The sequence below is a fragment of the Borostomias antarcticus genome, assembly GCF_949987555.1.
Source record: "Borostomias antarcticus genome assembly, chromosome: 5".
Taxonomy (NCBI): Eukaryota; Metazoa; Chordata; class Actinopteri; order Stomiiformes; family Stomiidae; genus Borostomias; species Borostomias antarcticus.
In genome coordinates, this window is record NC_140238.1 from 14,395,066 (window position 1) to 14,410,113 (window position 15,048).

Genomic DNA, 15,048 nt, shown 5'->3' on the forward strand with positions numbered 1-15,048 from the left:
CAAAGTTTCATGAATGTAATATACAGTACAGGAAGGAGGTTCTGCGTGCTTTATCTCTTTGGTGTCCCTCAGGATGATCGAGGAAGGCAGTAAGCGAGGAAAGGCCATGGTGGAGAAGAGGCAGCTCTTCATGGAGATGAGTAAGTGGACTGGACTGTGACAAATCTCCACAGCACTGCCTTTCACCAACCTTTCACCAACCTTTCACCAACCTTTCACCAACCTTTCACCAGGCAGACGCATCTCTGTCTCAGCATGAATCGCCTTACGCAATTCACGCTTTTCAGTAGCTGTATACCGTTGAGCAGTGAGAGTGAGGACTACACATTCCCCGGTACACACATTACCACTGAATGAAGACTTGGACAGTCACAGTATCTTATAGTTCCGTTATACACGACATTCAATGAATAGGCTTACTTGTATCATAGAATATTTGTGTGTTTATCTTCAAAGATGTCATGATATTATGTTTGTCATTGATGACCAGGCGTTTACTACTCATGTCTTGATTTAGCAGACTAAATGAGTGTTCTATTTTATTTTTGCTCAGGGGCGCAAAATTTTGACGTGATCAGGCTGTCCACCTATAGGACTGCTTGTAAACTCCGATTTGTGCAGAAGAGATGCAACCGTAAGTACTGCTTCACTTTCAATTCACCATGTGACTTTTACCATGTGACTGACACTATGTTAGGATAGAAGCTTTTTATGTGACAGTTTGTGTTTTCTAAGTACAATTGATTGATGTTGATCGATTGTCTCACTGTGATATTCCGTCAGTTCACCTAGTGGATGTGTGGAACATGATCGAAGCCTTCCGTGACAACGGGCTGAACACTCTGGACCACAACGCTGAGATCAATGTTTCGCGGTTGGAAACCATCCTGTCGTCCATCTACTACCAGCTCAACAAGCGCCTGCCAACCACCCACCAGATCAACGTGGAACAGTCCATCGGCCTGCTGCTCAACTTCATGGTGGCCACCTATGACAGGTGCGGTGGTCAATGCAGATAGGCTGTAGACACGGGTCCATGAGGACAGTTCAAACCACAGCAGCCTGAATAACCATTTTTATTGTTATGCAAACTGTAATCTGAGAGGTTGATGAAAAAAAAAATTGTTTTGAAAATGTTTCACCTTATTGAGATCAGTGAGTCAGACAGCTTTGCCGTCATTAATAGTAATGACGTAATGCAGTAACCATGGCATTTTATAGTTGTGTGTTCTGTGGTTGAATATATCCCACTAATTGAAAATCTATCATTTTATTACCCACATATTGTCATTATACTGCTCACTTACTACAGTCCAAAAATAAAACCTATTTCTCAGTGACCAGATAAATATCTCTGTTGTGTGTGAGAGGGTTTGATACACTGTCTTGTTCTTATAGTGAAGGACATGGAAAGCTGACAGTTTTTTCCATGAAATCCATGTTGGCTACGATGTGTGGAGGGAAAATAGTGGACAAATTACGCTGTAAGTATATCCTTTAGCAAACTACAAAAGGGGCCTTTTCAGAGGCTAATTCTGTGCACCACATAACTGTATTACCTCATGATATCAGTTTACTCCACATAATAGGGATGTTCTTGAATTTTGACTCTTGGGCTCTTTGCAGTTGCTTAAAATATCCACACGGGGTCACTGTTGAGGCACTAATACAAACACCCGAGTTGCTTCAAAGCCACCTGTATTTTACGTGTTCTGTGTTACAATATTCGTTTTCGCAAAAGGACACAGAGAAACAAATAATATCCCATTAACTGTTGACACTAGTTAAAATAAACTGTGATGTAGAAATATCTTTCTCACCATACGTTTTCTGTCTCTCAGATGTATTCTCACAGATCTCTGACTCAAGTGGGGTGATGGTTTTTGCCAAGTTTGACCAGTTTCTCAGAGAGGTGCTGAAGCTTCCGACAGCTGTGTTTGAGGGGCCCTCGTTCGGCTACACAGAACACTCTGTCCGAACGTGCTTCCCCCAGCAGGTACGAGACTGACACTCCTGGCCTCTGACTGGGAACATCCAGACATGGCTTTGCTGTGTAGGGCAGGTCCAGTTGATCCAGTTCTCTTCCCTCCAGATCTTGCTAAGAATGTGCTTTTTTTGTGGATTACTGTGTACAGTATCTCACTGAGTTCATCTGTGTGTTTGTATCCAGAAGAAGATCTTACTGAACACGTTTTTGGATGTGTTGATGGCAGACCCGCCCCCACAGTGCCTCGTGTGGCTACCTCTCATGCACAGACTTGCTAATGTTGAAAATGGTAAGGCTCACAGAGGATTATCTGTGGGAACATTATTGATTTGGCTCTAAAAATGTCATCTGAATTTCTTTTGTTTTTTTCTGTCATGAAGTCTTCCATCCAGTGGAATGTTCTTATTGTCGGAGTGAAAGTATGATGGGTTTCCGGTACCGGTGCCAACAGTGCCATGGATACCAACTCTGCCAGAGCTGCTTCTGGCGTGGCCATGCCAATGGTCCCCATAGCAACCAGCACCAGATGAAGGAGCACTCGTCTTGGGTAAGCAAAGCAACGTACTCAACGCACAGCACAAATACAACAGACTCTGTGTGTACTGTGATATTGATGTGTCTACAGCGACCACCTGTGGGAAGCTGCTGAGCACTTGGCTTTGTTTCCATAATGGTTTGCTTTTTTAAATGTTACCAGAGGGGTTTTAATGAGGTTTTACTTATTTCAGCAAATGAAATAGTGTTGATAGAATTTTCCTCAGTTTCCAGTGCTGTGCTAGTCTCCCAGTGCTCAATCACTATGTTTCACATTGAAGCAAAGGAAGCCAATTGCCCTGGTTTGCAAATCCAATTCCAAACCCGCCCAGTGTCCCGAAGATAATGGTGATTATTTGGGGGCATCATGACTAGAATGACATGGCTGAGCGTATGATATATGAACTAGAAAACTGTCATGACCAAACTGACAATTCAAGATTTACCCTGTATTCATATAAGCCTATATTTTCCGTCATCTTTTTCCAAACTATGCAGGACATGTAAACTGGTATTTATAGACATTTCAGAATGACTGATAAAACATTGCCCCTGCGGCAGTGTGTATATGAATCCCATATTTCAACAGGAACTGTGGGTGTAATGGGTGCCATCTTGTCTCTGCCTTTCTCATAGAAGTCTCCAGCCAAAAAGCTGAGCCATGCAATCAGTAAATCTCTGGGCTGCGTCCCCATCGTTGAGCCTCCACACCCTGTGTTTCCTGAACAGGCCGAGAGGCCCCAGGACCTGGCCCACACAGTGTGAGTACCTCAGAGATGTCCTCAACCACCTCACTAATGTCACCAATGAAACTTCAGTCCAGCTGTTCCTGCATTGTATTATCGCACAGAAACTTGTGAAGATTATTATTATCCTTTATTCATGCAGGTAGGTCAAGAATCCTTTCTTATTTCCAATGACAACAGGTGAAAACTGGTGTAAAAATCAGTAAAGTGATTACCCACAAAGTGTGTTTAAAGGCATCGGTGTGTAGATTTGTGTCTCAATTCCCAGTATGCTATTCCTATGCCAAGCATGCTGTCACCAGAAACAGTATAGTATCTCACCAAAACGTCCAACTTTAGATTATTGGCTAATGTGAAGATGCTGATGTTTTGCGCAAGTGAACTTGGGAGTTCTTTGAACAGCAGGTAGTGAATCAGGATCCGAGGTGTAAATCCAGGCCCAGGCAGTGAGGTTCCTGAAAGGCATTATAGAGAAGCCAGTATATCCTGCCGCCGGCACAAACCGGCAATCTCATTTATCATCCAGCTGGAAGAACAGAATACCTTCCCCACAGTCAATACCATTACCAAAATTAATTTTCACTGGACGCTCCATTGCACCTATCTCATTCATTTAGTTGAGACTTTGGTGTTGATACAAATTTCAAGATTTTTGTGCTAAGAGCTGGTTGGATGAGAGGAAATGTCTACTGCGAGTTTTGTTGATGATAATGATGTTTCAAGTTGCATAAGCAAGGAGTAAATTGAAATGGTGTGTCTAAATGTCATGATTTCATGCTGCACCATATCTAAAACACTCATTTTTGGTTAATCTGTAGAAATTGGCAACTGCCAAGAAAAAAACCAAATGGGGTTTGTAGTCTAATAAAATATGTGTGTGGTTTCCTGTTTTATTGCATAGTAAATATCTGATCCTCTGAATCATTCCCTTGCCTGAAGTTGTTATCGAGGTGTGAGCATTTCACCCAAAGCTGTGAATTTTGTATTAAGATGAATAGAAAATGTAGGTCACACGTAAGGAAATGGTCCACTGGAATGTTCTGCTCTTTTTGAACTGCTAGGAGATCAAATTCATCAGTGTGGTATATGTAGCATGAAATTGCATTACTTGAGGAGATTAATATTGATTAAAACAAAATGTGTTGCTAAATCCGGCTTCCTTTTCCATGTGACTTTAAAGATGACGTCCTGCCAGAACCCTCAATAAACAGTAAGCCATGTCTCTGGCTGCTAGACTGATTGGCTGTGACAAGTTAGATGAACATGCACAGGCCTGAATTATAAGTGTATCCTCTGAGAATATGGGCCCTTGTTTATGCTGCTCTTTATGGTGTATAACATGTTTCTGACCAGGATATTCTCACAGACCTCTGGAGGTTCTGATGGGAAAAATTCAGTCCCACGCTCTCTCTCTCTCTCTCTCTCTCTCTCTCTCTCTCTCTCTCTCTCTCTCTCTCTCTCTCTCTCTGGTGGCATTTCAAGGTTGGCAAGACAGTGTGTTGCAAAAGGCTTTATTATGGCTAATGGATGTTGCTGAGATCTATTTGTGTGTCTCTATTTGTCTCAGTGTCCCTGTTGTAGTGTCATAGTATATGATAAAGTAGAGTTAGTCACTTAAGTACTCCCCCCTGTAATGTCCCTCCTCACTCTGTTGGAAAATTGTTCTTTTGGGTTCTTGGAGGCTCATTTAGATTTGAGTCCTGTGACAGGGTAATGTACACACACACGGTCAAGTGCAGCTCAAGGCTATAGCAGAAAAAATAACTGAACACTGAATCTCAAGCTTTGTATTTCAGAGCCTGGTGTTCTCTCTGACCAAATGGAATGTTAAGGGCTTGCCCAGGGTGGGAGACGAACTCACGTTCCACAAGCTCTTCCACTTGTGAGGTGGACACGCTGACAGTTACACCAATAGGGATGTCCCTCTTGGAGGGACTGTCAGCGCTCCTTTGAGGAGCGAGTTTCATCAGTTACTCCACATTTCACTCGGTTACACTATCAGTGTGTTTGTTCCATGCACCCTCTTCTCAATTTTTGAGGTAATTAAATGCTCCAATCCTTGATATGTTCCTGTGCTTCCTCTGAATTGATCAGTCGTCACCATCTGAGACTCACCTCACAGGCCACTGAATTCTAAAAAAAAAGCTGATTTATGCTGAGACTCGATGATAATGTACTGAATTTTCATTACACCTGACTGTTTGGATGGCGGCATTTAAATTAAAACCTGGGGTGGCAAATGTTAAGACAGAGCTAAATGTCAGCCATACATATGATGGGCAGGTGATGAGCTATGCAACAGTGGTGCACTTAAGGATGTAAAACCTTTTAACGGTTGATGTGAGACGCTTCAGCATCCACTGCAGATGTGGATAACAATACAGTGCAGCTATCACAGCTCGTTACGCAAACATTGACATGACCTAGGACTCTTAAACCAGCTTTAGTGTTGCGCAGTCGGAGTGAATTAGCCAGTATCTGTGGGACTCTGCAGTGTGACGGCCCAGTCTCTCTGTCTGCCCAAGCCTGGCTGAGTGATAACGGCAGAATCAGGGTGAAGCATCCAGGCCGATCAGACAGGAGGGAATCCCAGTGACTGCTCACTTGTCCTCAGGGAGTGTGCAGCGTGTCAGACGAGCTTCTGAGACCTGTGATTGTGTCCCAACAGTAACAGGCAAGTTGGGGACTTCTGATCCTCTCAAACTGTCAGTTAGATTGCAAGGGATGAGTGAAAGGAAACAGAGTTGGCTCTGTGATGCATGGCCTGTCTCTGTCTAATGTATTTGTAACTACTGTAAGCTTTTGATTCATGTTCTCACTGTGCCAGCCAACAACTCCTAGGAAGAATAAATCACAACATCGTTATACTTTGTGCCAGTATAGTCATAACAGCAGTAGCCTTCAGTAGCTTTACTCACATATTTTTCAGCTTCTTATTTTTCAATCTTCACTAACTGTAATATCTCTGCTGCTGTTTCATGTCTTTGCACACACTAGTCAATGCAAATGCCCTCAGTGCTGTTTGAAAGGGGAAACAGCCATGTTATTCATTTTCTGTGCACATTGTCCATTAGGTTTAATGGCAATATTATCAACAAAGCTGAAGAACAGTAGCCTATAGAGCATCTCCAGGGAGTCAGGCAGCCTCATGTTTTTATTGTATTTTTAGCAGATCGCCCAGTGATCAAATGCAGTCATGCAAATCATGCTGCCAGAGATAGTGAGGTGAGGCTGGGAAAGTGAACAGGACATAATCAAAGACCATATTCATCTTCCCTGTCCCTTTGCCAAAGGCTTGGGGGGGGGGGGTCAGTCCTTGTATGCAGGTCGTACAAGGGCTTAGCGCATTGCAGACTTTGATCTTTAAGTGCCTAAATGTCATGCCAACTTACCCCCTGTAGTTCCGAAGTGAAGTACCTATGAATAGTTATGTCCAGAATCCGTTTTTATTTTTTTCCTGTGACGTGAAATTACAAGACATAGACAGAGCAACGTCAACATGTCAGCGGAAGATCTTGTGACCATGTCTGTATGGAGAGATTGCTCTTCTTTGTGAAATGCTGACATTTATCAACTTCCCCTCGGGGGCCAGGGGGCGTTAGGCAGTGAGAGTAACTCGACGTGTCACATGTGAAGACTCACGGCTGGCCCTGAACAGACTGCTGGAGGAACTTCTACTGTAAATAAACACCCTGTTGTCACTTTTAAACCTTTACACGAGAGTCAAGTCAAGTCTTCTTTTTTCTGTTTATTTTCCAGAGATATTTTTTCCTTTAGGGAAGGCCAGAAAGGTTCTGATAATTAGGCTTCTAAGAGGATAGTGTGTGAAATATGTGTTATATAACTTGCTCAGAATAACTGTGCTGGATAAGAGTGAAGATGTTAATGCTTGATTAGGCGGGCAGTGGTGCATTTCTCTCAGTGAGGCTGAAGGAGAGATGAGAAAGTGAAACAGAGATTTAGAGATAAGAGAGATGTTGAGAAAAGCAGAGTTTCCCTGAGAGCTTGTGCGTGTGCGTGTTTGTGTTTAGAGAGAAGGATGGGGGGGGGGGGGGGGGGGCAGTGGGATAGAGAGTCTCTATCGTCATACGGTCATGTGACTCCCGCGTTTCCTTGGAGACAGCAGCAGTGTAGTACATTGAGATGCTCTGGCTGGGTTCAGAGCGGAGTGGGCATCTGGCTACAGCAGCGATGACTGGCTAGACAGGTGCTTTCTACCACAAGGAAGGTGAGTGAGATCTCTATCTGTGCTGGGTCTCTGCCGGCCCGGCCAACAGCTCCCAGATGCATGCGTATCCATAACGTGAGAGTTTCTTGGAAAGATTGCTGTTTTTGATTTGATTTCTTGGTCAACATACTAGAGACGTGCATTGGTTCTGTTCTGTCTCCTTTGATTTGGAATGTTATATCTTTTACAGATTCAGCTATGTATTGTCAGGTCTGGATAGGCAGAGATATATTACTTGTACCCTGGGGTGTTTTCAGGGTTCCTAATTCTGCAGGTCTGAAACTGATTGTTTGTGGGATTTAGAAACAAATAACATGGAACGGGTAAAAGAAACCAAAAAAGCAACAGGACTGCAGGAGACGGATAGTGTTACTGCCTGGAGCGGGTTTGAACTTGGACCACCTGTGCTATGCAGACAGACACACGCAGATGCACTAATGAGATCTGCTGGTCCAGCCAGGGTGTGTGAGCCAGCGAGGGAGAGAGAGAGAGCGCCAGCGAGGGAGAGAGAGAGCGCCAACAGCAGCAGTCTGTTACTAGGGCTTTGTTTACTCCCCAAATTACCTTCTGCAATGTCACCTTTTCCAGTTCCTTACCCATTTCAAGTTTAATTCGATTTTTGTCTGCTTTTGTTCCTCTAGCCCATTTAATTAGGTTTAAGCTAATAGCATTAAATATCAAAACACTGCTGGACGGTTTGGAAGTTAACTCGGATGTACTGCACAGAGCTCTTGTGGTACACTGCACGCAATAGTGTGACAACACCTTGTTGTTGTTCCATTTACAGTCAGAAATGCTGATTCGTGACTCTTAGTGGTATGCAAATGTCCTGTGATCCTCCTCTCCATGGTGACAGGGCTGTGCAGGGATGTTCAGTGTAGTGTTAAAGACCTCTAATCTTGTTTTTTAGTCAGCCGAAGCCAGTGGCAAACAACATGAACGACACTATGCTCATGTCTTCTGGGGCACCTACTCCTACTAAAAGGTAAGTGCCTCAGGTATAGCTGCCACAAACACCCCAAAAACGCTTTTTACTACAGCATCACAGTTATGATCAAACTGTCATAGCTCTAATACCAGCCGTTTTAGAAGCAAGCTCATTCAAGTTATGCACAGTTTACACTGGATGTATTGAAATTAAGAGATGATCAAGCTGCATACTGTAGTTGAAAAAACCTTAGAAATGATTTACCAAGCTCTTTTATAGTCTGATAGAAATGAGCCACATCTCATAAACAGATAGCAAGACACTCTTATTAGTATGATCTCTGTAATAATGAACCATCTAACAGGAATATTATGGTTATGAATTCAATACAGCAACGCTCTCGAAGACAGTTGTGTACCCATAGCCTACTCCTCTGCAGGGTTGCCTGCTGTGTCAAGTCACTTATCGTGTGTTAGTTTGACCCAGTCAAATCGTTCAAATCGTCCCGTAGTATCACCATACTATGGGAACGTTTTGAATCTATTCAAAGAAAAGTCTCGGACGATTTTCTTGTTATTACTCATGTTGTGTTGCACCACAAAGGAGTTTCTGTATTGTGTGTGTGTGTGTGTGTGTGTGTGTGTGTGTGTGTGTGTGTGTGTGTGGGTGGTAGTCGTCAGCCCGTGAGCTGTGGAAAGAGAAGTCTTCAGAGCTCACTCTCCTTCCGGAGGTCCAGCACTGAGGAGATGAGCCAAGGCTTCTTCTTCTTCGTTGTATGGATTGGTTGGTTTCGTCCTCTCCACCCCGGCTGAGGGGCTATCCTTTTACCACCCCAAGCCTGGGTGAGGGGGTCACCCGGTCTATATATCCTGGCACACCTCCAGGAGCTACGTCACCGTTTCGTCATCCATGACCGTCAGGCCATGCATTCCGCTGGGTGTCTGATATATCGGACAGTCCTGGATGACGTTGTCTGCGGTTTGTTCCTGGGCGCCACACTCGCACGCTGCACAGGATGCCAAGCCCCATCCGTGCATGGATGAGCGAAAGCGTCCGGAGACGGTTAAGCCTCACCCACACCGGTCTGGGTAAGTCTATCCCGGTAGGGGAAGGACTGGCGGCCAGGATGAAATCACAGAGTCTGGAGGTGTTTGCCTCCCACTCCGCACGCCAGGTGTCGTCCGCCCATCCTGCCTCGCCGATGTTAAGATCTCTGCATTGCTGCAGGAGATCCCGTGCGGCAGGCACAAAAGGGTGTCTCGACTTGAGACGCTGGGGAGGCTCTGCTGTTGCAGCGAGCCTGTCGTGGAGCAGGTGGTTAGGCTCCACGGCCCGGCAGGCGAGACGTGCTGTGGTTCCTGTGCGGCGGAGGCCAGCGGGCTGGATGCCTGCAAGGATGGGAAGGTTGTCCACAGGAGTGGGACGCAGGCATCCTGCCATGATGCGCAAAGCTTCATTGATAGGCGGGGTCGATGAGGCGGGTGTGAGCGCTGCGGCACCAAACCGGTGCGCAATATTCACTGGTCGAGTAGAACAGGGCAAGGGCTGCTATACGCAATGTTTTTGCGCCGGCGCCCCAGCCCGATCTGACCAGTCGCCTCATCATTGCCACACGAGCTGTACGCAGTGACTGGACGAGGATAAAAGAAGCTGACATGACATCGGCACCCCATGGGGCTGTAAATGATGGTGTGCGTTTACAGTAGACAAGAGATGGAGGTCAGAGCGCGATGAGATAGCATGCACCGCCGTCTCCGTGCTGCTGAGAGAAGCACCGCCCCCCCGCTTGCATCTCACTCTGACAGGAACCCAGCAGCAGCCTCTGTGACCTTTGTCTTGACATTTTTTGCCGCCGTGACTCACGGCTGTTTTGAGGAGAATGTCACATGCTGATGATGCCTTTGCCAGAGGAGTGCATTCACAGCAAGAAAACCATTTTCACAGTTGGATGGCAGTAGACAAGGTGTCAGCCCAGCAGAGGAAGGTCCTGATCCAAGCAGGAAGCTTAGTTCCTCCCCGAGTCTCATTGAGAGTGTGAGCTGACATAGTCACATTTGGTTTGTAAATACAGTATGAATCTGCCTGGTCGGTTTCCCTTGATGCGAAGGGCCTGGGAGTGGGTGCTGAATAATGGGAAGCTGCTGGCACGTCTTTAGCTCAGTGCTCTTCCAGTTGACTGTCAGGCTTCTCCAATTGAGAAACTGCAGCACCGCCACCATTCTGTACCCTGTCTCAATTGAATTCATTAGATCACGTGTTCATACAGTAGCCTACTGTAGGTCATGTGTTTTCAGTCAGTGAGGTGTCCTCATTCAGAGCTTGTTGTTTCAAGTTAACCTGACACAAAAACTGTAGGTGCCACAGTACAGTAGGTGAAATTTATATTTTGCTGGATTCTGAGATCACTGTGCCCGAAAAACAACTGCGGCCAACACCTGCCAAGAAAGGACTGAACCCCCTAACTTAGGGGGTTCAGTCCTTTCTAACTCAGGATAGCAACGTCTGACATTGACCCAATTCGCTATACTTGCATCTGATGACCTCTACTCTAAGAGCTGAAAAGTTTGAAATCGTCACCCTTTGCAATCCTGAATTAGAAGGGGCGGGCTTGTTTCAGCAATATGACTATATTCAGTGTGCACATCAGGTGCGCAGTCATTTTTCAGCAGGCAGTCCTTTTTCGGCACAACACCGGCCTCGATCAGTCTCGCTGCTGCTAGCGTCTGCTGAAATGGCACCTGCTCCCTCCTGCCTCTCTCAGACAATCGCTCACAGCTGGTGCTCCAAGGGCGAAGCGCCGCCGCGCTATTTATTACCTGTTAGTCATGCGGAACCACAACGCCGGAAAATAAAAATAAATTTGCTGTTGAAGCTCGATGGGTTTTAATTTGGAGTTAACCGAATATTGACCAAACGTCACAGGATGTGAAATCTGCAGCTGTAATCGTAGGCGTAGTGGTGAATGTTTATAGGCCTACAGAGAGGAGTCGATAGTTTTGTCATATCCAAGTCATGGATAGTAACTTACATTCCCCGTGATGTACTACTGTGCTAAATGTCACATCAACCGCAGTCTCTGTCGGGATCATGGATGTATTGGTCGGGATGCGTTGATGAGCAGATCCTCTGTCTGAGCTTGTGTGTATGAGCTGTTTCTCTTCATTAGGCTTTGACCTTTCCGGTTAACGGCAAATGTTTGGAATTAGCGTTGAGTCTTCCACACGCAGGGATGGCGTTGGGGCTCGTATTCATGATTCTGTGTAAGAACGACCAATCGCTTCTGGCCATCTAGGCTAGGCTAGGCCTACTCCTGACCAGCATCCTCATCAGATGGCTCTCTTTGAAATGAATGGAAGCTCTTTTTCTATGTTCGTCATTCAGCTTGTCCTGATCACAATGACAGCATCTGCTGTCAGACTGTTTGACATTAAAGGGTGTTTGAAAGATCCCCCTGTAGGCTATGATCTCTTTCTCTTTCTCTCTCTCTCTCTCCCTCCCCTGTTCTGTTTGTTTGTCTTCTGGCAGCGTGTTGGAGAGTCCCAGCAGGCTAGACGAAGAGCATCGCCTCATCGCTCGATATGCAGCCCGCCTGGCGGCTGAAGCGGGCAACTCCACAGTGAGTAGCCTAGCCTAGCCTAGCCAATAGGACTCCCGGGGCTGCAGCCCTGTATTTCACATCCACCCTACTGACAAGTTGAGCTCACATAACAGATCTGTGACTGCACAACGTAGCCTAGGCTACGTGCCATGGGAGGGTGTCAAACAAACAAACAAATTGAAGGGCAAATTAAATTGTGGTCAGGCTGAATTGTCTGAGCCCCCGTTACATCAGCTCAGCTGTTAAAAAGCCTCCACTGCGGAACTCATTACCGGTGAATCAGGTTTGATGTTTTACAATTGGTCTTTTCACCCTGGGTTATTTTGTCTTTCAGCAATGTCCGCCAACGGATTTGAGTTTCAACTTCGATGCCAACAAGCAACAAAGGCAGCTGATAGCAGAGCTGGAGAATAAAAACAGGTGAACCCACGTTTGAATGTCATCTGTCTGAGCAGTCGTCTAGGTCTCAAAATAAGAGTGTTAAAAAAAAATCTTAGGTCTGATTGATTCCCATTCTAAGTGGATCTTGGCTTTGAAACGTTGGTCCCTCAGGGAGATCCTTCAGGAGATCCAGAGGCTGCGTCTGGAGCATGAGCAGGCCTCCCAGCCCACCCCGGAGAAGGCCCAGCAGAACCCCACCCTGCTGGCCGAGCTACGGCTCCTCAGGTACCCCCCCCCCCCACACGCACACACGCACACACACACACACACACACACACACACACACACACACACACACACACACACACACACACAGCTCTCAACCCAGCATCCATCACCTGCACCCTCACAGTCAAGGTCACCGGTCACAGGTGCAGCTGTGGGTCATAAACACACAGATACAGCTTTTGGTATTTATTGTTCAAAGACTTATGAATTTAACTCTTAATGTATAGGAAAGTTATGTGGGCGTGAACTCGTTGAACCTGTATTGTGACATAGTCAAACCCCCACATAGCACAAGATGAACAACACTATCAGCCAGTAGACTCCGGGCTGACTGATAGGTTATCTATATGACCCCCTGATTGCCAGTTAGACAACAGAAAGGTGGTGTTTGTTTGCTGGCTGGCTGTAAGGTCCGGCTATGACAGTGTGACTTCGCCCCAGGGTGACGTAGAGAGCGCAGATAGTTCCAGGCGGCAGATGCTTGCGAGGATCGAGTGCAAGGGCGGGACAGGAGGGTGGGGCAGATGGTCGTGAGAGGTGTTGGGCTCTCTGTCCTGGAGCTTTGGACCTCATTAACGGATGTGCAGTATATCCTTTGAACACCAGAGGGTGCCGATGAGCCGATGCTCTCCTCACACAAAAATAATTAACGAGCCACTTGGGGTGGTGTTCTAGTAACTGTAACCTTGGAGGAGACCGGCTTTAGAGATTGGCTGAGTGTGTGTGTGTATGTGTGTATGTGTGTGTGTGTGTGTGTGACAGACACAGGAAGGATGAGCTTGAGAGGCGCATGTCGGCCCTGCAGGAGAGCCGGAGGGAGCTGATGGTGCAGCTTGAGGGGCTGATGAGGCTGCTCAAGGTAGGAGAGGTGATTCTCACTTTTACTCACTTCACACTGTCACACTGAACACAACTGTTTATTTCCACAGGGACCATTCCAAAGGTATGGGAGGGGCTCACTGGAGGACTTGAGTGCTCGGAAATAAAAATGCATGACCCTCCTTCTGGCAGAAATATATTGTTCCTTGACCCTCCCCGAGTTATTGAAAAAAAAAAGATTGACCCCCCCCCCCCCCCACACACACACCAAATAGGCAGTATTCATTTTAACGCGGTGTAATAAGAACAGAACAACTTGAACGCAACTTGAACGCAAGTTAAAATCGAGTCATCCACACGGTTCCGCATGCCGATGTTTCTACTACACGTGAGTTGCTCAATCTAACATTACTACGTCATCACCAGCAGAACGCACTGATTCGTCAGATGCTGTATGTCCACTGTCTGGATAGGCCAAGCACAAAGATCGACTGATAGGGCAGCCCAAGAGAAACTACACCGGGTCATACAAAACAGCTTGCTGAATTCCAAAAAGCTGAAGAAACTATTTTTTCGATTCAAATTTGTATGACCCTCCCCTGGACTCAAATTAAAAAACAGTAACCCTCCCTTGGACTTAAATAAAAAAGCATGACCCTCCCCTGGTTTCCTCCAGTGACCCCCTCCTATACATTTCGAACAGTCCCTTAGGCCTCACTGTCCATATAGTATAGCTAGCCATGCCTGCTTCTGTCATTTCTGTCACAAGTTTAGCTTGTTTGTACAATAAAATGGCAAGTATTTCAACAGGAATGATAGCTTTGGTGTTTGGGATCTGAAGGACTGCACTGTTCTCAGGTTAAAGCCCTTTTCTCTTTGACTTGACTGCTGTTTCTTCTCTCTCTCTCTCTCTCTCTCTCTCTCTCTCTCTCTCTCTCTCTCTTCTCTCTCTCTCTCTCTCTCTCTCGTCCCTGCTTTCTCTCACTGCGTACCTTGGGGCTGTTTGACAGGATGAGGAGCAGAAGCAGGCAGTAAGTGAGCCTTTATTAAGTTTAGCAGATGCAGTACGCTTACTCCCTCAGCACAGCCCTCGCACGGCTCCGCACGGCTGATTGATGGAGCGAGACGCTATATATCAGTCAGATACTATTACTGAGGACATATTATGGTGTACCGCACAAACATATCGCACCCCGCTATCTTCCTCCACGCGCCATTCCGCGTGATTCGACGTGAACTTCAGACTGAAGCGCGACCCTTCCTTCCTGCCGGGTCCATGGCGGCTCTGGGGCGTGAGCGAGAGGGGAGAGCTCCGTGTTTTTCTTCGCCCCCAAAATGTCAGAGACCTGTTCCTTTCATCAAAGCTAACAACCCTCCTTCTAATGTGACTGCAGTCTGGCTGGCCATCTGCTGCCTGGCACGGGGCCACGGCCCTGGCCCGGGCCCTGCCTCGTTCCCAGGGCTGGGACACAGTGCCCCCTTTCTCTAGTGCAGTCCCCTACCCCGTGGCCCCCACCGCCGTCCCCACACATGGTTCTT

The 15,048-nt window shown here is 46.4% G+C and overlaps 1 protein-coding gene across 1 annotated transcript in view; it reads left to right on the forward strand.

Moving 5' to 3' along the window:
- Positions 1–73: 73 nt before the first annotated feature.
- Positions 74–15,048, forward strand: part of dtnbb (dystrobrevin, beta b) — a gene marked incomplete at both ends in the record, with an annotated part of 21,463 nt that continues 6,488 nt past the window's right edge. The window contains 14 exons of the mRNA XM_084438933.1: positions 74–140; positions 554–634; positions 784–997; positions 1,399–1,484; positions 1,842–1,996; positions 2,171–2,276; positions 2,368–2,534; positions 3,158–3,282; positions 8,406–8,480; positions 11,949–12,039; positions 12,356–12,441; positions 12,574–12,687; positions 13,453–13,549; positions 14,520–14,540. Coding sequence (XP_084295059.1) covers positions 74–140; positions 554–634; positions 784–997; positions 1,399–1,484; positions 1,842–1,996; positions 2,171–2,276; positions 2,368–2,534; positions 3,158–3,282; positions 8,406–8,480; positions 11,949–12,039; positions 12,356–12,441; positions 12,574–12,687; positions 13,453–13,549; positions 14,520–14,540 — 1,485 coding nt within the window. The remainder of the gene's footprint in view (positions 141–553; positions 635–783; positions 998–1,398; positions 1,485–1,841; positions 1,997–2,170; positions 2,277–2,367; positions 2,535–3,157; positions 3,283–8,405; positions 8,481–11,948; positions 12,040–12,355; positions 12,442–12,573; positions 12,688–13,452; positions 13,550–14,519; positions 14,541–15,048) is intronic.